This window comes from Brienomyrus brachyistius, chromosome 14, assembly GCF_023856365.1.
Source record: "Brienomyrus brachyistius isolate T26 chromosome 14, BBRACH_0.4, whole genome shotgun sequence".
Lineage (NCBI taxonomy): Eukaryota > Metazoa > Chordata > Actinopteri > Osteoglossiformes > Mormyridae > Brienomyrus > Brienomyrus brachyistius.
Window position 1 is genome coordinate 15347299 of NC_064546.1, and position 23127 is coordinate 15370425.

A 23127-nucleotide genomic window follows, 5' to 3' on the forward strand; every position below is an offset into this window, starting at 1 on the left:
ACTTTCGGTTCCGATGTTCCACCCGGAACCATTATTATGCGGCGCGCGCCGCAGCTGCGTCCCAGAAGCGCTTCTTCTGATTTCTAATCGCGGTGGATAAAAAGCATCAGGAACTAATTTCTTAGTCGTTTTAATCCAGTTTAACAGCATATTCGGCTGAAGCTGGTCAATATATAATACCGCAGGCTCAGTCATGGCGCTCAGTGACAGTCAATAGATATACCTATCAGAACAACTTGTGGCTTATGCAGGGTTGCCGACTTTGGTCAGCTGGCTGGCGTAAGATTTTCAATTCGAGATAATTTACATGTGTATAAGAGTTTTATTACCTTGTAAATAGTCTGTATGGTTAGCAGACTACTCCTACGCTTTTGATGTAGCTAATTTTAGGAGTGCTTATTATTAGCTTTTAGAACCGGGTAAAGAGCAGTAAAAGCAGTTTAAGTATTGGCGAAAGTGTACAAGAACACCATCGTACACTGGCGAATCGTGCAGTTATGGGAGATAAAATGCAGAATGGAGCTGTTTAAGCGGCCAGGGAGAACTGCGTGGCTCTTTTGAATAATGATGAAAGTGTATAGTGAGGCGTGAGCTCTGGATGTCAACCCAAAACACGTAAAAACCCTGTTTATTGTACTGACACTATTATTGTAGCACAACTCCCAGCCAGGAAATTCACCTTGCGGACTTATGAGAAGGCTGGCTTTTTACACCCACCAGTTTTCATCATTAGGTATTAATTGAATGTAGTATTTAGTTAAACTGGCTCTCGGAACAAAACCAGCAATAGGAGGAGAGTTTTATGGGTGTTCACTTGTCCATAATAAAATAAAATAAAAAAAATTCATGCCTAGCCCGTAATTCCTATTTCTTCCTGAATTATAAAAACACATTCTGCGTTTCCTAAGTAAAGCAGGGAGCAGCACCATAGGTAATTACATCTGTGGGGACTGTCATGCGAAACGGTGTAAAATGCACCTACTAGACAGACAGAAAGTAGAGAGGAAGAGCCGAGCAGGATTCCATGGGTCAAAGCCAAGGTATAGGGGTGCACCTCTCATATTTTTACTCGGCCATGACTGTCTATATGCACGCAGAAGGAAGCAGATGAAGGGACTTCCCAAGCCGGGTGTGTGACAGCCCAAGATAAGAGGCTATTCAGGTCTTGAGCAAACATGTGTGACTGCTTTTGTTTTTCTACATGCAGGCTATGTCCGTTCTCGGGACAACGGGCACATCGCCACATGACCAGCATAACTCATACGAAATGTAAATTGTGGGGGGGGGGTATATGAGGAAAGAACTGGGCACCACGATGAGTATGGAGCACCGCATTTCCTTATTGTCTGACGAGGCAAGAAAAGCAAAAGTGGCACGGTTAGGTTTGCTTTTATTGTCACTGACAAGTGATGCGTACACTAAAGTGTGAGGCATGGAGCCGTGTCAGAGTGCTTCTGTGGGCCTTGTCGGTCTTCCTGCTCTCCTTACACAGAGCCAGGTGGTGGGCACCTCGTAGGAGCACCGGTCCTGCCCTTGGGGGTCATAGGGTATATGCCAGGAAGCCCCATCCGTCTGCAAAATGGTGTCGTAACTCTGTATTCTCTGAAACACACGACGGGAACTCAGAACACCGTGCCGCATCATTTTGTTACCTCACGTATGCATTATGTAACGCAGTAAATGTTCACGGATTCCCTGAGGCACACTCCCCACCTGGAAGCGCACCCGCCTGCCAGGTGCGTAGCTGTGAACGCCCAGCTGGTGCCCCCGTTGCCACTTGAAGAAGAGGCGCCGGGTGGTGCCGTCTGCCAAGCAGGCCTTGTGGTCCCGCATCAGGTCACGGCTAACGAACGTGCAGTGGTTCCCAGAGTGAAGGGCGGCATAGAGGAGGAAGGGGTCGTCCTCAGATCTGCCAGTTTAAAAAAAAAAATAAAAATAACGTAAACCCACACAGGCCCTCGTCCTGACAAGCATGTGGTTAACAACCTCGAGGTGGGGGCGTGTACCTAATTAAGTTAAGGTTAGAATACCTTAAAACCCATAAGTAGAGGATTTCCAAAACATTCCATGTTAAAAAAAAAAAAATCCATTCATGACTGCACATCTAGTCCAGAGTCATGGGGGCAGTAGGCAAGGGGACACCCTGTGGAGAATGCCAAGGCATCACAGGGCACAGACATACTCACGTTTGCACACTGTGGAAATTACAGAAAAACCAATACATTGAAGATCGAAGCAGATTTCCTATCCCCGGAAATCTGAGCCCAAATGGTTAGTAACTCTGCCACCACAAGTATCAGAATAATCAAATATCAGAATAATCAAGGCTGGACTTACTAACGGCCTAACTGGTGCTGTAACCAAAGTATTTCAAGCTTTACGGTTTGGGTCTCTGTGAAATTTAAGTCAGGGGAAAAAAAATGACTACTGAATTGAACTTTTAAAGAAAACACACATAAGATTGTGAACGGTGATAACAGTGAGAGGCTGCTGGGTCAATAGCAGCACTCTACAACTACAGAACCAAAAATTCACAGAGGGCTCCACATCGCAAAGGTAAGGCTTCCCTTCGGTTCCTTCAGTGTGAAAATCTTCAAGCACAACTAGTGACAAAGAAACCTCAAGTGACGAATGTGAGCTGTGGCTTTCTTAGAAGCTGCGAGGAGATGGTCACAATACAGGATCAAAGGCTCGACCCGGGTCTGATCGCATCCGTCGCACGACTTACATATCGTCGGTGAAGAAGCAGTGGGCCACCTGCTGTATGCGGGTCATGTGATCTCTGTCCCAGCTGTGGCTGTGACGCCGCATGTGACTCCTCCCCAGGACCAGGATGTTCAGGCCCTGCTTCTCCAGCTCCGTCACCACGGCCAGCAGCTACAGGACACACAGGCCGTCACTAGTGCCCGTCACTGACGTCTGGCTGACCTCACAGCGACGGCCATCTTACGCAACACACAGGGAAGCGGTGCGGGGTGATGAGTGACCGGAATACAGAGCCATGACCAGCTTCAGCTAAATTGTATTTGGCCACCCACAGAGGGTGGGAGAAGACTTCCTGTGGTAGGGAAAGTGGGGAGGTAAATTGGCAAGGAAATGTGGCATGGGTGAGTGAAGGCAGGAGGTCAAACCCTTATGCGGAGTTAGGGCTGTTCCTGTGGTATCGCTGAGGGAACAAGCAACACATGAACATTCTGCCAGATCATTCTCTGAGAATTTCGGGGCTATTCCGGAGTTTTTCCCAGACCGTAACCTGCTTCCTGTACCATGGACTTTGACCCCCCCCCACCCCCAAGCCGACGCTGCTCTGTTATCAGTACTGGCGAGACAGCTCGAAAAAGCCCCCCAATCCCCAGGCTCCTGATTCACTAAGGATATGGTGCTGACTGCATCTTCACGTGGCCTCAGATCTAGCCAACATGAAATGAGACAAAGTCACTGTGATCTTAATCAGCAAAAAGAGAAGACATTTTCAGCCTTTGTCCAGTGAGTCATATCAGGCAAGGAGAGAATTCCCCTGTCTGTCTCCCCACGCACCTCAGAGGCATGAGTGGGCAGTCATAAGACCTGTCACCTGACAGTCTAGCCACGGCAACAACAGCCTGTGGGACCCCACTCGCGATAAGGTCAGGAGGTGGGGTGGATGTAGAGATCTTCAGCCTGCTCACAAGATCCATTGCTCAGGAGGTTAGAAACTGGTCATACTGAAGATACCTTGTGGGGTGAATGAAAGAGCCAGACCAGGCAGACACTACCGGAGGACCAACCAGATGGACAAGCATATCCCATAATCCACTGGTGAAGATGGTAATCCACATGGCCAGATCACCGCAGTTATTTCTAGTGACACTTATAAAAGCTCACGTTCAGATAACGTCGAGACATGGAAGAGAAGATGGGGGAGAGGCAGACCCCACTGGTTTTGAAGTGCTGGTGTCAACTTTAAGGTCACTGTGTGACATTCCCCCCACACTGGAGATAACACTGTCTGTTAGTTCTTGTTTGTGTTCGCAGTTGTAATAATAAATCATTACAAAACAATTTCTGGTTTCCCTGCTGTACTGAAATTACACCAAACCATAAACCCAGAACTGAGGTTTATAGTGAACTATGAATTGTACCGTTACACCCTTAATATTTATACTTTCCTCCAGTCGGTGCAGCCCAGCCCCTGCTCTAGCTACCCACCCTCCCTTGGTAATACCACGGATCACCCTGGAGATTAAAGTACACAGTGTGTTTGGCAAACGTGGCTGTAAATAGGCCACCCCACCCCATCCTGTAGGGGGCGTATTCCTCTGGACATGCTGATGTCAGTGTGGATTATGAGCACAGAAGCTGATGTAACGAGGGAGAAAGCGGGGAACAGAGACATGACTCAACCCCCCCCTCCCCAATCCGCTGAGGTGCCTCGATGGGAGCCGCGTCCCTCGCTATATGGGGGGGGGGTGAAAGGCAGAGGCGGGGATGGATGTTATAAAAACCAAAGCCTGACAGCCAAGGGCTACTCACCGTCTCCGATTGCTTCCCCTTGCCAAACATATTGGCCACATTGAGGCCATCGAGGACCACGTCAAAGGCCGGGACGCTCTCCACGAACTTCCGGAATCTATCCAGCTCCTACGAAGGGGGAGAATCCATTACATGTGCCCGGTTTCCACCTCCACCTTTATTACACTGATGGACACCCGGTGGCATCAGTACAACTCCTCCATCTAGGTACAGGTATACACTGCAGCACCTGCATTTACGCCCTGTTAGAGCTATTTGTAATATTTTGTAATTTGTTGTATATTGTACCTTCCATGGCTAAGTAGCTGCATCCGAGCCTTACATCACCAAGTGTAATGCAAAGCGTCGGATGCAGTGGTGTAAATCACACCACCACTGGACCCTAGAGCAGTGGAGATGTGTTCTCTGGAGTCATGAATCCCGCTTCTCCGTCTGGCAATTCAATGGACGAGTCTGTGTTTGGGGGTTGCCAGGAGAATGGTACTTGCCTGACTGCATTGTGCCAAGTGTAAAGTTTGGTGGAGGAGGGATTATGGTGTGGGGTTGTTTTTCAGGGGTTGGGCTTGGCCCCTTAGTTCCAGTGAAATGAACTCTTAATGCTGCAGCATTCAAAGCCATTTTGGACAATTTCATGCTCCCAACTTTATGGGAACACTTTGGGGATGGACCCTTCCTGTTCCAACATGACTGCATACCAGTGCACAAAGCAAGGTCCATAAGGACATGAATGAGCGAGTCTGGTGTGGAGGAACTGCACAGAGCCCTGACCTCAACACGACAGAACACCTTTGGGATGAATTAGAGCGGAGACTGCGAGCCAGGCCTTCTCATCCAACATCAGGGCCTGACCTCACAAATGCTCCCAAGGAAGAATGGTCAAAAATTCTCATGAACACACTCCTACACCTTGTGGACAGCCTCCCCAGAAGTGTTGAAGCTGTTATAGCTGCAATGGGTGGGCCAACTCCATATTATAACCTATGTATTAGGAATGGGAGGTCATTAACATTCATGTGTGTGTAAAGGCAGGTGTCCCAATACTTTTGTCAAAATAGTGTATGTGCTTCAGTAAACTTTCAGCAAACGAAATGGAAAAAAATATAATGAAGTGTATGTTACTCTGAATTATGTAGACCGAGACACTGCACATGACAGTGCTGTATACCGCAACGGGATGCAGACTGCTACTAAAACAAAACAGCGACTGCCAGTCGTTGATTAGCTTTTACTGGGCTGGCCGGATAACCAGATGTGCACACTGGAAGGGGGGGGGGGTCCCCATCACACTGTTTGTTCCTTCTGGGCAAGGGAAGCCAAAGAGTAAAGCTCAGGAGCCAGAGAGTCGCTAGCTCCCCACACCTTGGGAATCACCTTTGCACTGGGATTTACTAAGAATGCAGCACACTCCCAGTAAATCAAACAGACAGCTAATAGACTGCTCCGCCCACCTTAAGAGGATTGAGGCAGCTTAAAAATAGCTTTGCTATTGTTACAGACCTGCCGTAGTAGATTCCGTAATTGCGTGTATTAGTAGCATCTCATGGTGACCAGTGACATTCCAACGCACCAGCAAACCCGCCTGAACACGTTCCTGGGCCGTGAAGCCCCTCCAGTCGCCTCTGCCAGCGTGACGCCCCCCGCACGCGTCATGTCTATGGTAAGGTCCCCTCCAGATACTTTGATAGGGCTCATACAACCTGCACAAGGAACTTGCCAAACATACGCAGCTCGGTTACTGCATGCGCACACATAGGATGCCATGCAGCGGGCCCGGACCCAGCTCCCTCCAACGGCAGGGGAACGACAGGCTCGAAACTCCCACGCATCCCATGCGAGCAGCCTTAACACAGAAGACGGGATCCGTCCTGCGTTCAAATGCACTTTCCGCACCATCACCCCACAGTCAGTCCGTAGTTACAATGTGCTGCAGCATCGCCCCCGGGCAACTCTAACATGCTGCGAGGGACAAACAGACACTTAAAGGGACAGGGCCCCTGCACAGAATCACATATGCGGGGAGCCTGCAGAATGAAGCTGACTTCGAGGGGGGCAGAAAACCACAAAATACTTGGGCAGAATAATAAAAGGCTTATTTTTCGCCTCAGAAATGGCCTGCTATGACCCCTGGGGAGGGGACGTTAGGCCAGCAAAAGGGGAAAAAAAAAAAAACAAGCTGACTGCACTGGAGTTCCCCCCTCCAGCAGTCTGCTCTGACTCTGATGACGCCACCACCACCTAGTGGTGATTTCAATTAATGCAGCTATCCCTTGGCTGGTTTCTGCAACTGCCAAATCATGCCAATAAACAACCTCCATTCTGTAAAGGGCTCTTGAGTGGTATATAATGGAAAAGTAATGCATTTTTACAGCCTCAGCTTAGAAGAGCAACAAACAGTGCAGATCTCTGACCTGAACGGGGTGCAAAATACAAACACAAGGAAGAGAGCAACAGAAACAGAGGAACGAACATGCAAGCTACGCAAACAAGGAGCTGGGAACAGTTACGCAGCCCACAAACTGGAGATGTGAGGCTATCACTATCCAGTGAGCTACAGGCCACTGCATCTCCGTTTTTCAGGAAAATGTATTTTTGTAACACCAACAAATTTTAAGCTACAGCAAACAAACATTTGAAAAGGAACATAAAAGCTCTCAGTACTAGTGCATCCGTTTTGCAATTTCTTTGAACCACATCACTATGCCCTACTGCCCCCTAGGTGTGCGACAGACCCGCACCTGTGGGGTAGTCTTGGTGAAGACGTCACGTCCCATGATGACATCCCGCATTACGCGGTCCTTCAGCAGCCCGTACTCTTCCTCACTCAGCCTGATGGACTCTAGGGCTGCCCCACAGCCCTGGCATGTACCACTATGTGAGGACAAGGAAGGGGTGGGGGAACCGGGGATCATGTATCAGGCAAAACATGGGGAGATATTAGGAGGAGGAGTCGCAGAGAGGCATCCGTGACAGAATGACAGAGTGAAAAGTACATCTGTACCTCGGTCCCACAGTGGTCCAGCTTCCCGTCCAGTTGTCAGCTGGAAGACTGAAAGGAGAAGGTTAGTGTTTTGCTTCCTGGGCCTGCAGGCTCAGCTTCCACCATGCGAGACAGGTGGCTCACCTCTCAAACCAGGCTCTGATGCACTGGGCCAGCAGCTCCCCCGGATACAGCTGATTGTCCCTCATGAAGTGCAGGATGTCCCGCAGCCGCTCGTTATGGCTGTGCTCGGAACAGCCGCTCTGGAACAAAGCCTGCCATGTGTCCTGATGGGGGCTCAGGCCCTGTTCCAGGAGTCTGTCATACAATGCCCAGGCGGCACCGCTGTCACCGTGCTGCAAAGCCCCAGCAATGATGTCACCATAGTTACGCGGAGAGGGGGTCATGGTCTTACTAAGAGACTCCAGCAGAGTAAATGACTCCCTCCAGCGGTCTGTGGTACTGAACACCTTGATGAAGAGGCTGTACGCCCCAGGGTCAAGAGTCTTGAAGTGGCTCTTCATGATTTCATAAAGGTCGAATACCTCCGAATAGTAGTTACCATGGACACACAGGGTTAAGTACTTCAACAGCAACTCATAGTTCAAAGTCCCGGTCTCCACAGCTACGTATGTTAGCAAGGATTTAGCAATATCAATGCTAGACCCAGCAGCCACCATTCTCTTCATCATCTGAACCTCAAACTGATGAGGACGCAGGGAATTCTGTTTGAGACTGGCCCACTCTGCCACCGTAAGAGGACAGTCTGGAACTTCAGCATGACTAGGTCCCTTGCTGGTAGCCACAGGCTGATCTACCATGTCCTCCCCTGATTTCCTCCTCATGAACTCAGCTGTCCTGCTGGCCGTCCCGGCCGCAAATACGGACCTGGAGAAAGGCTGCCGCTCATTGTACCTCGAGTCTTTCTGAGCCGCTTTCTTCTTGTGTGCAGTGTACCTGTTACCTTCTTTAGTTGATTCTACACGTAGATTTGCCAGTTCAGCAGATTTTAAATATGGCTGCAGGCTCTTAAGAAAAATACTTCGCCACGGCCTTGAAACGAAGAGTGGTGAGATTTGTTTTAAGTTGATTTTCACGAACGGGAAGATCAAGGAGGACATTGTCACATCCGAGTGAGGTCAATTAAAAAACAAACGGCACAGGTCTGGACGACTGACGATAACTAAACATAAAACAAGTCGAGGTTCTTTTGAGAAAAGTGGGAAGGCTTTTATTTAAATTAAGGTCCAGACGCGATCTTATACAGCCGTTAAACTTAATATGGCACCTACTTGCTGGTCGCGTGGGTGACATAAAAACTACACTCACCAAAACATCAGCAACTAGATTTTAGAATAAATTCGCACACAAGATCAGAAATCGGCAATTCTAAACTTCTACTTCACTCAATATTTAGGTACAACCCAACAAAAATGAAGCAACACGTATAACATGGGTTACACAGACATATCGTTTAAAGGTGTAAGCAACTGCCTGATTTATTAAAACATTGCATAAAAATGTAGGACGATCACTACTCACGAAGTCCTTTTTGAACAATTTAATCATTCAATCTAAAGACTAGACAAAGCGATCCAAACCCACTTTTTAAGCTTAGATAATCAGAGCAGTTTTCATCAGGAAACGTCACATTGACATGTCTAAGTGGCCGCATTTGATGACGATGGAGTCACATGGTAAGCATGACGCTGCACAATAGGTTAGATGCAAATGGTCACGCCTTCGGGGCAAAATTAGCCAATCAACAGACGCAATAGGGCACGGCAAGGAAGTCTAGGACAACTGGCAACCTTATAACTGAGTTTTTAAAAAATTTCATGCCGAATAAATCGGTATTAATATGTCTAATGATACGGTGAGACAATGGAAAGAACTGCTGAAAAAGAAACTGGCATCTGCAGAAAAGGGTGAGAGTAGGCTGTGATTGTTTCGGAGTGCTGGAATTTCACAGTTACACAGGCTGCTAGGCTAGCTGGCTATTTAGCATCAGCTGAGCGCCTGAGCCCGTCACACATCACTGACTGCTCAGCTGCATGCGTAAACCAGGACTTGCCGGCAACTTCAAGTCGTTTGTTCTTTTATTATCGTTGAGGTTTTCATGGATTAAACATTTATTGGCAGATGAGAGGACAGAGGAGGAGAAGAAGGAGGATGAACTCCGACTGTTTACGAAGTATTACACAGAGTGGAGGGGTGGCGACAAGACTGACTCCTCTTACAAGAACATACCCCGCTTTTATTACCGGGTACTTACGTCGCCGACCCAGTCACTGTCCCTCTCCAGGGGTCTTATTCTGCAAAGTGATGGTCATCTTAATGCGCTTCTTACAGCTTCCTGCCGACGACGAGATTTTGCTACAGAAACTGCGTGAGGAGTCCAGAGCCGTGTTTCTGCAGAGAAAGAGCCGAGAGCTTCTGGATAACGAGGAACTGCAGGTGGTGACTTCATTCACTGTGTGATACAGCCTGAGTGTGTTTGCAGTGATGCTGTGTATGTCCAATATGCTGCTTTTCCTCTTCTGCACCAGAATCTGTGGTTCCTGTTAGACAAAAAACAAGTGCTTCCCATGGCTGGGGAGGAGGCCATGATCAATTACGACAGCTTCCTGAAGGTTGGAGAGAAGGCAGGAGAAAAGTGCAAGTAAGTGCAGACAGCTTACAAAATTTCAGGGTTCATAATTTTTAATGTATTTCCTTTTTGTTGGTTGAACAACAGAAAAGCAGATATTCCTGCCAACTCTCTCTCTGTCTTCTCCCACCAGACAGTTCTTCACTGCAAGAGTTTATGCCAAACTTCTGCACAATGACCCATACGGACGCATATCAATAATGCAATTTTTTAACTATGTCATGAGAAAAGGTTTGTGTTACAAAAAGCAAATTTATAGAGACAATGGAGGCTGTTCTTGGAGCAGGGTTGCCGAAATCCATTCCTGGAGTTTGCAGATTTCCCTGCTCACACAGACCTACTAAACCTGCCGTTTGGCTGGTAAACTGAATAAGGTGTGTTTGAGGAGGGAAATGTGGTGAACTGGCCTGGGAGCAGATTTTGGGAACCCTAACACAGAGTGTCTACTTGGCACACTAATTGGACTTGTGAGATATTTATTCACTTTTTTCTTGTGGCATAGATTAAAATTTGGTACCACTGTGATACTTCCTTCCCAGTTTGGCTTCATCAGACCCGGATTGGCCTGAGTCTTTATGACGTGGCAGGTCAAGGTTACCTCCGTGAGTCGGTAAGCATCGTCAACATTTGGTTGATGCTGATTTTAAACCAGTGAAACAGATCCAGTCTCCCAAGTCCCCTTGTGTGTTTCTAAGCGTCAAAACCTGTCTCATGGTAGGACCTTGAGAACTACATTCTGGAACTGATCCCCACCCTGCCCCAGCTGGACGGTCTGGAGAAGTCCTTCTACTCCTTCTACGTCTGCACCGCTGTCCGCAAGTTCTTCTTCTTCTTGGACCCACTGCGCACTGGTCTGTGTTCCACAGCGTCCTCCTACCCTGTGCTGTCAGTGACTGCTGTTGTGTCATTCAGACTCTTATTCCGAATTCTAGGATGCCGTTGATCTAAAGCCAAACCCTTCAGCGTATCAGATATTTTAACGTTACTTTAATGAAACCCAGCTGACCCGTCCCACTTCTGCCGTAGTAAGGCTTTACCTTCTGAGAATCCAAGGAATATTGTTCTCTGTTCCCGAGGGCTCTTTGGTACAGCCTACTCACTCAGTTTTCTCTTACTCAGGGAAAATAAAAATTCAGGACATTTTGGCCTGCAGCTTTCTAGATGATCTTCTGGAGGTATGTCATCGCCCTTATATTAGCTACGGAGGATTTGGAGTGGGGGTTCCCTTTAGAACCACCTTCCTATTATCTTGTTCTTTATCTGATCTGCGGTGTCTGCCCTTCCCTGCATTTCAGTTGCGGGATGAGGAGTTGTCCAAGGAGAGTCAGGAGTCCAACTGGTTCTCTGCCCCATCAGCACTCCGTGTCTATGGTAGGCAGACGTGCTTATATCCGAGCTGTCTTACGGCATCTTGCACTCTAATCTGCTAAAAAGTGGTTTGTGGTTTCTACTCCCAGGCCAGTATTTGAACCTGGATAAGGACCACAATGGAATGCTGAGCAAGGAGGAGCTCTCTCGTTATGGCACCGGTACCCTGACAAGCATCTTCCTGGACCGCGTCTACCAGGAGTGCCTCACTTACGATGGAGAGATGGTAAGCACATATCCTTCAATATCCCCAAGTGGCCTTGTGGTTGGACGTGACACTCGCGTCATGCTTATGTTGCGGTTCCCAGGACTACAAGACTTACCTGGACTTTGTCCTGGCGCTGGAGAACCGCAAGGAACCTGCTGCCCTTCAGTACATCTTCAAGATATTGGATATGGAGAACAAGGGCCACCTGAATGTGTTTACACTCAACTATTTCTTCAGGGTAAGGAATGCAGTAGCAGAGAGAATGGGACAGGACACAAGACAGCAGGAAATGACTCTGCTTTGTCCTTCAGGGAATCCAGGACCAGATGAAGGTGCACGGCCAAGAGCCAGTGTCCTTCCAAGACGTCAAGGTATGTGTACAAATTGAGGAGCAGGGGGCTAATTATTTTGTGCCCGATACCAATCAGTTTTCTCCTTGTAACAGGATGAGATCTTTGACATGGTGAAACCCAAAGATCCCTACAAGATTACCCTGCAGGACCTGGTGACCAGCGGACAGGGTGACACCGTCTCCAGCATCCTCATAGACCTGAACGGCTTCTGGACCTATGAAAACAGAGAGGTTCTCGTGGCCAATGACGACGGCAACGCAGATATGGACGATACGTGACGCAGGCTTTTGTATCAAGCAGCAATGCTTTTCAGTACTATGCAGGATATGTTGAGATGGACCTTCACACTCCAATATGGAAATACCTCATCAGTTAGAAAAGTACAACAGAATACGCATATGATTCAATTTATTAATATGTATATTATATAAAATAAATGCATCTTTTCGCAGTTATAAAGCTTTTAGTTTAAAATGTATACATAAATAAAACAAGTTTAATTTTTCTGTGATATAATAGAAAAAAAATTGAACTATACTTGGCTCTGACCAGTCTTCACTAATGATGAAGTTCAACATGTTAAGGATAGACCTGGATCCTTGGCCGCTTTTGACCATTTATTTAAGCGAACATGATGCAGGCGAAGCAGTCAGTCTCTCTTCCCTCCGGGGTCTTCGTTTTCTCCCATTGTCCAGGGGGAGAAGTATGGCAGCCGAGAACCCAAAGAGTAGAGGGGCTCGGCTGAACGGTTCCCCTGAGGCGGAGTCATGGAAACGGGGCTGCTGGCAGAGCCGCAGCATCAGTGTGGCAAATGGTTATGTACAGAAAAAGGTCAACGCAACATCAGTTACAAAATACCTGAAGAAAAGCAAATGATAATGAAACACATCTGGAAGTCAGTCCTTTGGAACGTTACAAGGACTGCAGGAATTTTATCAAACACGAAAATGAAATTAAAAGGCTTTCAGAACAGCTCTGACACCCGCGGGACCTTAAATCCCATGTATTACAGACAGCCCTTTTGGCAGGTCAACCATACGCTGTACCCAGCACAATGACACACCCTGATCGTGTTCTACAGCTGCCGTTTTAGAACAGCACCGATATGAGGATAAAGACTGGCAAGCTGCACATATGATGAAAACCAAGCTGGGGAGGTCACTGAGGGCCTAGGTGGGGATGGGTGCGGAGACCATGTTCATTTCCAGCGAAGTGCGCATCTCATCTTGCAGGTCAAAGGTCACTTTAACAAAGGAGGCAGAGCTCTCTGGCTGCTCTGTCATTGGCTGCTTGTCTTCCGGGCCAAGCTTCTCGTTGAACTGACGTTCTGCTTCCTCTGACAGCTTGTTCTCCTCTGCTTCCTCTTCCTCCTGCAGTGCCCGACCATTATCCAAAATCAGCACACTTCTTGAGGTGTGATGCAGCTCACAGTTTTCATTTATTGATATCGGCGGTGGGGTGGGGTCACCCCCTGATCTTTCCACAAACCTCTTTTTTGATCCTGTAGAACTCGTCAATCGCGTACTGGTATTTGGGCGTTGTGATGCCCAGCAGCGAGGACATCTTCTCCCCGAAGTAGTCACAAACTGAAAGGCACAAACAGGCAGGCACACTTCAGGAAATCCGTCTGCTTTTGGGGGTTGTGCAGCCTCTGGCCAGGTCACCCCAAGGTACGGCACCCAGCAAGTCCATCTCCAACAGAGTCAAGAAAATGGATTAGCGGAGTGTGTAACTGAAAATCTTATCAACAGGAAAAAGGGCTATTATACCAGGGAAATAGTTCATGTTTAGATGTCAGAGTTATACCTTGATCAATGTTATTGTGAATTAATCACCAACTACTTAACAGGAGGCCATAGCAGCGACAGAAATTAACCAACAGTGGTGGTTTTATATCGAGTCAGGGAACCGACAGCAGCTGACAGGATTAGGTGGTGTCATTACTGCCCATCGTCCCACTGGCCGATCTCAGTGGCTGCCTTGATACGCATAACGTAAGAGGAAGAGAGAGTACTGACGAGCTCAGTGTTCAAGCAGCCTGCTGCATTTTAGCCTTTGTCGGCTAAATAAAGAACTCTATTGTACTGCAGGGGAGAAACCACCCATGACTGAAGACACACCTCTGTAAAACCTAAGATGGAGTGTTCCACCCCTCATTGTGCAAATGAAGGAAAAACTGGCTGGATGAAGGGATTTTTCTTACAAATGAAAACTCAGGCTGGGGTGTCGGCTGCTAACATTAAAAAGAATTCCTGATCCTATGCCCTAGGTTTTTTTGTGTTCCTGTAATCAGAGCCAACTGGAAATAAAATAACAGGAGTCACAGAAACTACAGGCATGTTTAAATTAATTAGTTACATTAAAAACAGTCCCTGCGATGCAGCAAGGCCAGATTTAGAGCTGCATGGTGCAGACAGCAAACACAAAATGCTTCTTATTTCAAGACAATGACACTGTGCTTAGCCAATCACATAAAAGGACTGCACAGCAGCCTAGACCTGCGCGACTGGACTCCTTCAATTCGTCCACTGTGTGGAGCTTCCTCTCAAAAAAACTTTCTCCCTTCCTACGCTCCCCCAAAAAAAGTCCATGGATGTCAAGTCGGTTGAATCTGGTGGTCAGTAAATGCTCCCATGTTGCAGCATTATGTATCAATGTATCAATGTTCACAGAGGACATTTCGAACACATAAGAAACTAAATATGACCCAATCAGTACTGTAAAATAAAACCTAGACCTATTTCGGCCCATCCTGTATGAATACTGTGCCTTTTATAACTTTGTTCTATTTCATGTGCTGCTGCTTGCACTTAACGTCAAGATCAATACATGTCTGTCTGTCCACCTGTCTGTCATGTAAAAGATCAGGTATATAAAGACTTTTGTCGTACTTCCTGCTATGGCTCAGCAATGGGAAAAGGACGCTACGAGAAGAAATTGGAAGGGCTGCAGAAACCAGCTTCAGTGTATGTGCTGGGCGACTGAAGGTAACTCACTGGACACAGTGGACATGGCCGCTCTCCACATATGAAACAAGAAGTATGGCCCCCACGTCAGCTTTGACTAGAAGAAAAACGTTATGGGGTTCAGACACCTTGATAAGACCATACACTACAACATGTGCTACAATAGGGTGAGCGCCATTGTCAGGTCAACCAGACACAGGTCTACTCACAGGGTCTACGTTAGGTATGAGATCCTTCTTCTCTGGTTCCTCCTCTTCCTCATCTGTGCTGTACTCTTCCATGGTTTCCCCACCGGCGAAGTATATGGTCCGACGTGGCAACTTTTGCTGTGGATTCCTCATCTGATCTCCCAGCTCCACATTTTCAAAGTCCTTTCCTGTGCTCTGATGGCCGGGACACAGAGAGGAATACTGAGTAATTATAAGACAGGCCCATTCCCATTCGGTTCTGTACCGGCCATAAATTAAAAGAAGGTGGCTTTAGGTCTTATGGGTTGCCAGGCATAGCACGATCGTACAGAAGACGGACGGGGCCGATCTTAGAGGAGCCAGTGGCAGAGGCAGCATGCCATCACCTACAGAAACTCTAAACAAGTGTTATATTGTCATGACAGTAACGGAGCCGTAACAAGACAAGTCACGCAGTAGACGAAACACGCAAAATCAAATATTATCCCTTTCTCGGAGGAGTTATTACTTCACAGCCAGTTCAGTCACTTTGTTAGTGAAATTAGGCACGCACTCGAAATACACCAAGACAAACTACAGACCCTGAACGAACTTCCTATGGCGGAGCCCTCAGTCAAGAGGCTTAAACAAACTAACTTTGACATAGGGAACTCAAATAAACCATTAAAATTGGCACCTTATCTGCGTCCATAATGGGCATCAGAAATACCGCAGCTCCACCCGAAGTTCGCGTCCGCGGCTTCTGCTAAGAAACCCGGATGTGACACGATACGGAGCACGCGCGCCGCCTCTCGCTGTCCCGCAGACAAACACGGAAGTGATGTAAAAGCAAGCGTCGCTTTCACCTAGAATTTGGGAGGGGGGTAACTCGGGTGCTATGTAACAGTGCCTATACTGATTTATCAACGGAACCTATTAAGCTATGCTTTACCATGAATTACATAATTTTATGTAGCAGTTACTGCACACCAAGCTATTTGAAAAACAGATGCATTAGCATCAGTAGAATATAACTTGAATGCTGTGCTTAATGTCACTTTGGTGATAGGTCCATTAAACATCTGAAACTTGTTGTTGCGTTTCGTTAAATAATAATAAAATATCCAGCGGCTTGTAAACTGGGAAATAGCGGAACTGCTCCCTCTACTGAAAACCACTTAGTATAGCAAAAATAACAAGGTTTCGGAATGACCCAAATGAGTCAATGTGGTGGGTTTTAAAATAATTGGCCAAATAATATACTTGGCTTTCGGAATTATTTAATTCTTTCAGAATAGTATGAGAAAACGGAGATTCGATTTTATAAATTAGGTATTTTTTTGGTTTTGATTACTGGAAATATAATTAAATGACCCAGTACGATTGCGGTTCCCCCAAGACAGGAAGGGCTTGGTGCGCTCCAGTAGTATTGAAGGAAAAGCTGCCCAGCTTGTTTATTTTCACGGACGGCGAGCAGCGTAGAGGCGCAGGCCCGCACTGCAGACCTCCGAGCGGTTACTTTTCCTTAATTTCCACTAAGTAACAGTCCAGTAGCTCTTGGCCATGGCTCTGTGCGGGGGTGTCGGAGCCTTGGCCTTACCCAGCGAGCTCATCGTCCACATATTTTCCTTCCTGTCCCCCCGGGACAAGCTCCGGGCCTCCGCCGTGTGTTCCCGCTGGAGGGAGTGTCTGTTCTACCCAGCGCTGTGGACGAATCTGAAACTGCGTGTCGGTGGTGGCACTAACGGCGGGGGTTCGGGGTCCGAGGAGACCCCCAAGCTGGAGTTTCTCATGCGGAAGTTCGGGTCCTTCGTCCGAGAACTGCAGCTGGAGTTCGCCCCTGTGGAGGGTTGCCTCCCGCTGCACGGAGTGGAGGCGCCGCAGAGCGACCCCCGCTTCCCCGATCAGTGGAAGGATGCCGTGAAGATCTACCTGGACCAGGTGCTCTGTGTGCTGCGCGGCCTGCGGAACAACAGGTAGGCGGCCGGGAGGAGGCGTGCGGAAAGCCATTTTCGACTGCGTCAGATGCTGCGCAAGGCCAGCTGCTGAGCGGTCATGCGTGGCTAGTCGGGGGCTCGGCCCGGCCGGAGCGGACACCTGTCATAGGGGTGCGGTGACATGCATCAGCCTCCCGGGGTAGCTGTGTTTAGCAGGGGTGGGCTGTCTGCGCAGTTTGACTGGGCTTCGGGGAAGGCCGTCTTTAACTCTACAGCAGTTCCTGTTGGCAGCTGTTTGCGTGGCTGTCAGATGTAAACAGATCTGTCTCTTTCTTTTATTAACGTGCCTGGACGGGTGGCAATGGGCTCCGCATACCCCCGGACTGCAAAACCCGTAATTTTGTTCATGCTAAACTGACCAGATGCACCGCAGTAACCGCTTTCAGTAGTGCAGATGTGTAAGGGGCATGTGATTGTGAATGGGGACATGAAGGGTCAGCACTCCGGCACTGAGCCCCCCGAGCCGCATTCCCCTGCCCGGACGGAAATGCCTGGGTTGGGGCGCTTTGATCGCCATTGTATTCCCATTATTTACCTGGCCGCCTTTCATACATTCTAGGGGCACGTAGACATCTTACTGTAGAAATAAAGCAAATTCAGAGGGGAAATCGGCTGGCTCCGTGCTACCGGAAGTGGAAGCGGCAGGGCGCCGCGACCGCTTCCTGTATTCTTTTAATTGCTCCATAAGTCAGTGGGGTTTAATCGCTGCCTTTTTTTTGCATACACAGAGTGACGGTTGATGGGATATTGTTGATGGGTCTCTACAATTTTCTTTTGTTAGGAACCTAAGGAAGCTTAGCATGTACGGCGACACCTGTATTCTACAGGAGGAGGGGGTTCTGGACAGCCTTCATCTTAGCCAGGTCGACCAGGGTGGGAAGAAAATCAAAGAGTAAGTGTTTGTTATATTTATTAGTGTTTATTGTTATTAATTAAAAAGCAGCTGTTACCTGAGTGTTGTCTCGTTCTGTGCTTCAGAATCCAGCGACTGTTTGGGGAAATCCTGGCTGATAGCCGGCAGCTGAACTGGCTGTCCTCAGCATTCATGCTGGGTATGGTGACTCCCAGCTCCCTGGCGGCTGTGTCCAATGCTAGCGCCGGATCTCTGGAGCACCTCAGTCTGCTGGACAACCAGCTGGTGCCGCTGCTGGGGGTGGTGGAGCTGGAGCGGCTCCCACACCTGCATTCCTTGGCGCTGGACTTCAGCGACTTCAGTGCCACCATGTGTCACCTGCTGTCAGGTGGTGACCGCGTGCCCCTGCACCGCCTTTCCCTGCTGCTCAACGGCGGCGCCCTAGCGGGCAAGCCTCTGAATGGCACCCCGGCCGACGACGACTGGAAGGCCCTGGTACGCCACAGCGCCAACCTGCGCGTCTACATCATGGCCCTGGACACCGGCAGTCAAGACCTGCTGGCCATCTTGAAGCCTAGCATTCCACTGGAGAGGATCCACTTCGACAGCTACTCTGCCTCCACCAGTGAGGCGACGGTGGAGCTCATCTCTCTGCAGTACCACAAGACCCTCACCCATTTCATCCTCATGAGGGACGACAGCGGCTTCCCAGACCTCAGTGACAATCGCAACGAGGATCCGCTCGTGCTTCTGGCTTGGCGTTGTATCCATCTGTCTGTGCTGGTCATCCATGGTGAGCGAGGTTCCACTGGGGGGGGCACAGGCCAGCACGTTTCCATCCCCTCCCATTCTGTGTGATACCGGGGTCTCGACGGCTCACGGGCCTGTCTCTCTGTGCACAGGTTACACGGTGTGGGCCCACAACCTCATCGCCATCTCACGCCTGCGTGGCTCCAACCTGAAGGTGTTGGCCGTGTCGGAGGAGAGCATCGACTTTGACCCGTACCAGACCCTCTCCGTGGAGGAAGACCCCGTGCACAACCTTATCAAGGAGGTGTCTCTGGGACTGGGCCGCGTCTGGCACCCCGTGATGGACGCCAGCATCGTTCTGAGCGAGCCCACACAGCACTTCTACCGCGAGGTGCAGAGCTTCAGCGAGGGCATGTAACTTCTCGCGACCTCGCCTGTCCCCCTCCCCCCGTGTCCGCCCTCAGACCCTCCTCCCCCCGTGTCCGCCCTCAGACCCTCCTCCCCCCGTGTCCGCCCTCAGACCCTCCTCCCCCCGTGTCCGCCCTCAGACCCTCCTCCCCCCGTGTCCGCCCTCAGACCCTCCTCCCCCCGTGTCCGCCCTCAGACCCTCCTCCCCCCGTGTCCGCCCTCAGACCCTCCTCCCCCATTCCCAGACACTGACATTGCCCTCACATGTAATGCCTATGCTAAATGCTCTTTACGTACTAGGCCCTGTCTCATTTTATGTTTTTTTTTTCCCCCCAATTTTTTTTGTTTTCTGTAGTGAGATCTAACCCTTTATGTGCTGTTAACCTAGTAGTAGCTCTATATTTATATCTATCTATATATCTTGCTTCTGAAGAGTATAGTCGGTATTGGTTTAGTAGCTAATAAGCGTGTGTGGGAGGGGCTTCTCTGTCTGGCTTATGATATGTGCTGCGTTTTGTTCCGCTCTTATGGATGAGTATAGAGCTGCAGAGAGCTAAGGCTATCAGTTTGTCCGTCCCTGCCTTTTTAAGATGAGTAAAATCCTTTGTACTCTTACCTTTGACGAGGCTTGCGTCTTCCGGCCTAGGACGGAGCACTGATGGCTACCCCTCTGGGTCTAGAATATTCTTTTTAAACCGCGTGTTAGCTCTTTGCGATGATCCTACGTTCAGGACGCTGGTCCTGCTGGTTTTTGTTATCTGGAAGCGCGTTTTTGTGTCGATGGGGCCCGTCCACCCTGAACGCAGATGTTGGAGGCTGGACACTAGGTCCGCTGCGGAGCTCTGCAGGATTCCAGGGCTCCTTCTCAAGTCGCCCCCCCACAGGGGGAGAAGGGGGGTCGCTCGCAGTCCCTCGAAATACCTTTGGTCTGCCTCTGCTATCAGCCAGGCACTATGTGAGACTGTTGCGATGAGGATGACCACAATCCGTGAGGCAGTTTGCCGGTTTTTCCGTTTGCTTGGGTAGTCTAGAGTCACAGTTGCCTTGAACGCCTCCTCCTCCCCCCCCCGCCCACCCCCGTATCTGTTTCAAGGTCTACAGGTCTCATCTGTTGAGCTTTGGACAGAAGAACAAATAAGCTGGCCTGTTCTGTATCTCAGGTACTTCTACGATGAAGGCTGTTGTGCCATTTGGGGGCTGAACTCATCTGAAACCTTTTTTTTTTTTTTTTCCCCATCTCTGTCATTCCCTCACTTTCGTTTAAAAGGTGAACATCTTCATTGTGTCTCTGAGACTTTTAAATGAGCTTCAATGGTATATTTGCTGTTTTAAATCTCAGTAAAGAGGGAACATGGTGCTTCGGAGGCTTAGAATGTAAATATGAATTTGGTAGCCTTTTTAATGGCAGGCCTGTAGGTTTGATCCTACAGCGGCCCCTCCTGATGGCATTTTTCTCTTTGCTTGTCTAAGTGGAGCAGTGTTCCACTAAGGTACATCGATGGAGGTCAGCTGATCCCCATTGTTGCGTGTTGATAGACCTTCCTCAGGAGGCACTGAATGGTTTGGTCCAAATGTTGGCGTGGTCTCGTTGGAGAACCTGCTCTGTAGGTCCGTGTCAGTTGTTAGACCAAAGCAAGTTGACCAGTGTTTCTGACCCATTGGTCTGTATCAGTTGAGGCCGACGTGTAAAGAAGTTAAAGGCGCTAGGGTGGGTGGGGGGTGGGAGGAGGATGTTGTTGGTCCAAATAACAAGGCGATCGACCTGGTTTCGGAACAGCCCGCAGTGTTACTCTGGACATGAAGGGACATGAAGCCAGTGGTTTACACATGACAGGCCCAGAGTAAGACTGAGCAGAGATTGTTTCTATATAAATTTGCAATTTTCCTTAATCACACCAAAAAGTGATAACGGGTCGTTAAGTTGGAGGCAAGTGTTACATGCGTGGAACTAATCAAATTTGTTAACTGTTGGAGCTAGGGGAGCAGCAGTTAATCCAGTTCCTCAAGCTACTAACTGAGGCTACTAATCTCTGCAGCCTGAAGCCACGTAGCTTTCGGTACCAAACCCCCCACCCCCCCCCCAGTGTCAGAACCACTCTTCTGTTGTGTGATTTCACGTCTAGTGTAGTAGTAGCAACTGGACCTCTGTCTTAAATGCCGCTCGCTCGCATAATTCTCCTGTGTGTTAAATTGAGACGCGCTGAAGTAGGAAGAGGGGAGGCCAGTGCATATGGTGTACCGCTTTGTCACCAGTGAACAACGGGAAACACCTTTCTCAGGGTTATAGTCAGAGCGAACCAGGTGGGGCTGCACTGCTAAGACCTGAACCACAGAAGCTAGTCGTGGAGGAGAGTAGAAACAAGTCACTGGATTTCACGTGCGTCGGTGTCCGTATCAGCTGCTGACGACACAGCGTTCGCCGAGCACCCACACCCTGGCGGGCAAGAGGGGGGCACGTGCCTCGGGCTCAAGTTGAACCGGTGCGTGCACAGCTGTGCTCTGGCTTGGTCACCAACAGTAGGACTCTAACAATGCACCTGTTTCACTGTGAAGAGTGAATGTAGAAAGTACAATGGCAAATCACTAGGTTGGTTCTATCAAACCTGTACGCTGCTATGAGACGTTGTAGGGACATTCCACTGGGGGGATTTCCAACCAACACGAGGCCAAATGTCTGCATGGAGCTTATTTTTTTACTTTCTTTTGCAGTGGGATCCAGTTATTAGCCTGCAACTGGTCTGTCATAAAGCCTCCATGCGTGTTTCTGTGTCGCAGGCAGGCTCCGTCTTCATCCACCGCGGTCAAGTTGGAATCTCTAAGACCAGTTGTCCCTTAAGCTTGGATTCCTTTTTTTTTTTTTTTTATCTCGTGGAAACTGTATGCATTCACAATCTGAATTCTCTCACTGGAAAGCAGGGAGTTAAGACAGCGAGCGGCTTGGATATCAGTCTCGAGCGGGTACTCGGTCGCCTCTAAGGTGGCGTTCTCGCTTCCACCTCCGCTGCAGCTCGTCTTGTGTCCATCCCACATGGAGGGCCCTTAACCGATTGGCGAGAGAGCGGCCCGGAGAATCCCATAAGTGCACTAGGGTCACGGGCTCGCTGTGCTGTAGGCTGGGGTGAACGGGAGGCCGCAGGTCATGAGAGAGCAGATAAACTATGCAAGAGGATACACATCGTCGACCCGCCGCTCCTGTTTTCTGTCACTTACAAACGGAGAGATCTTACCTGCAAAGATACTTGGCCTTATCGTTTTAAAACCTTGATTCTTCGTAAGCCAACTCGGTTTCGGGGGCAGCCGTAGGTACGGACGTGGTCTCTGTGAGACTGGCCGTCTGGCCCCAGTTTTAGTGGTACGAATGTTGTGCATTTGTTTAAAATCAGGACAGTTTGCAATAAAGTCAAAGTGGCCACCATGGGGAACTAGCAGTGCTAAAACCTGGCTGCTACCTTGTAAACTTCTGGGATCACATACGCGTGCATACACACACGCACACACCCACAGTGTGTATATATACATATGCCAGTATATGTATGTATTGGCACACGTCCGGATTCTATTTATGAACATGAAAAGTTTATAAAGCGTTATTTACAGAAATGGTTTTACCATCTTAAATGTTTAATATTTGGACAGTGTTCTGTCTGCCTTTTTGTCTCCAGTGAGCACATAGTGTTGGATTTTATATGTACATCAGCAGAGGGGAGTTTGTCCCAGTGGGGATTATGCTGGGTGTGGGAGGTTTTAATCGATCGAAGGCGATCAGAGCTTAATTAAAAAGATGGGGAAACACATTCGAGAAGCTGGAGCTGACCGTGTAAACCAGCTGAATACCGAGTCTATGTTGAATGGATGCATTTTCTTTTAATCCGTGAATAAAGCATTAAAAACGGCCGTCTTCTCCTGGTGCTTCTTTCA

At 48.8% G+C, this 23127-nt stretch overlaps 4 protein-coding genes across 6 annotated transcripts; 2 read left to right on the forward strand and 2 right to left on the reverse strand.

Moving 5' to 3' along the window:
- Positions 1-1373: 1373 nt before the first annotated feature.
- On the reverse strand, positions 1374-9177 carry LOC125707484 (protein only RNase P catalytic subunit). 3 transcript variants are annotated; one of them, XM_048974695.1, is made up of 8 exons: positions 9032-9170; positions 7634-7845; positions 7511-7558; positions 7248-7380; positions 4513-4620; positions 2729-2877; positions 1714-1909; positions 1374-1602 (listed from the first exon to the last, which is right to left on the reverse strand). In XM_048974695.1, exons 1-8 carry the CDS (start codon positions 9056-9058, stop codon positions 1444-1446), a joined length of 1032 nt encoding a protein of 343 aa, XP_048830652.1. In that variant the 5' UTR covers positions 9059-9170; the 3' UTR covers positions 1374-1443. The 3 variants fall into 3 exon arrangements, with proteins under 3 accessions (XP_048830652.1, XP_048830653.1, XP_048830651.1); XM_048974696.1 differs by having other exon boundaries at positions 9095-9151; XM_048974694.1 differs by having other exon boundaries at positions 7634-9177.
- Positions 9178-9235: 58 nt separating this feature from the next.
- Positions 9236-12605, forward strand: ppp2r3c (protein phosphatase 2, regulatory subunit B'', gamma). The gene is made up of 13 exons (XM_048974697.1): positions 9236-9417; positions 9632-9756; positions 9842-9946; positions 10039-10151; positions 10273-10370; positions 10679-10749; positions 10858-10990; positions 11259-11314; positions 11435-11510; positions 11597-11733; positions 11816-11953; positions 12027-12086; positions 12161-12605. Exons 1-13 carry the CDS (start codon positions 9351-9353, stop codon positions 12344-12346), a joined length of 1365 nt encoding a protein of 454 aa, XP_048830654.1. The 5' UTR covers positions 9236-9350; the 3' UTR covers positions 12347-12605.
- fam177a1 (family with sequence similarity 177 member A1) lies at positions 12460-16021 on the reverse strand. The gene is made up of 5 exons (XM_048974698.1): positions 15899-16021; positions 15244-15417; positions 15065-15131; positions 13557-13654; positions 12460-13438 (listed from the first exon to the last, which is right to left on the reverse strand). Exons 1-5 carry the CDS (start codon positions 15920-15922, stop codon positions 13238-13240), a joined length of 564 nt encoding a protein of 187 aa, XP_048830655.1. The 5' UTR covers positions 15923-16021; the 3' UTR covers positions 12460-13237.
- A 592-nt stretch (positions 16022-16613) lies between these two features.
- Positions 16614-23103, forward strand: LOC125707249 (F-box only protein 33). The gene is made up of 4 exons (XM_048974237.1): positions 16614-17177; positions 17980-18090; positions 18177-18844; positions 18954-23103. The coding sequence occupies exons 1-4, from the start codon at positions 16765-16767 to the stop codon at positions 19217-19219; spliced, it is 1458 nt and encodes a 485-aa protein (XP_048830194.1). The 5' UTR covers positions 16614-16764; the 3' UTR covers positions 19220-23103.
- The last annotated feature ends 24 nt before the right edge of the window (positions 23104-23127 follow it).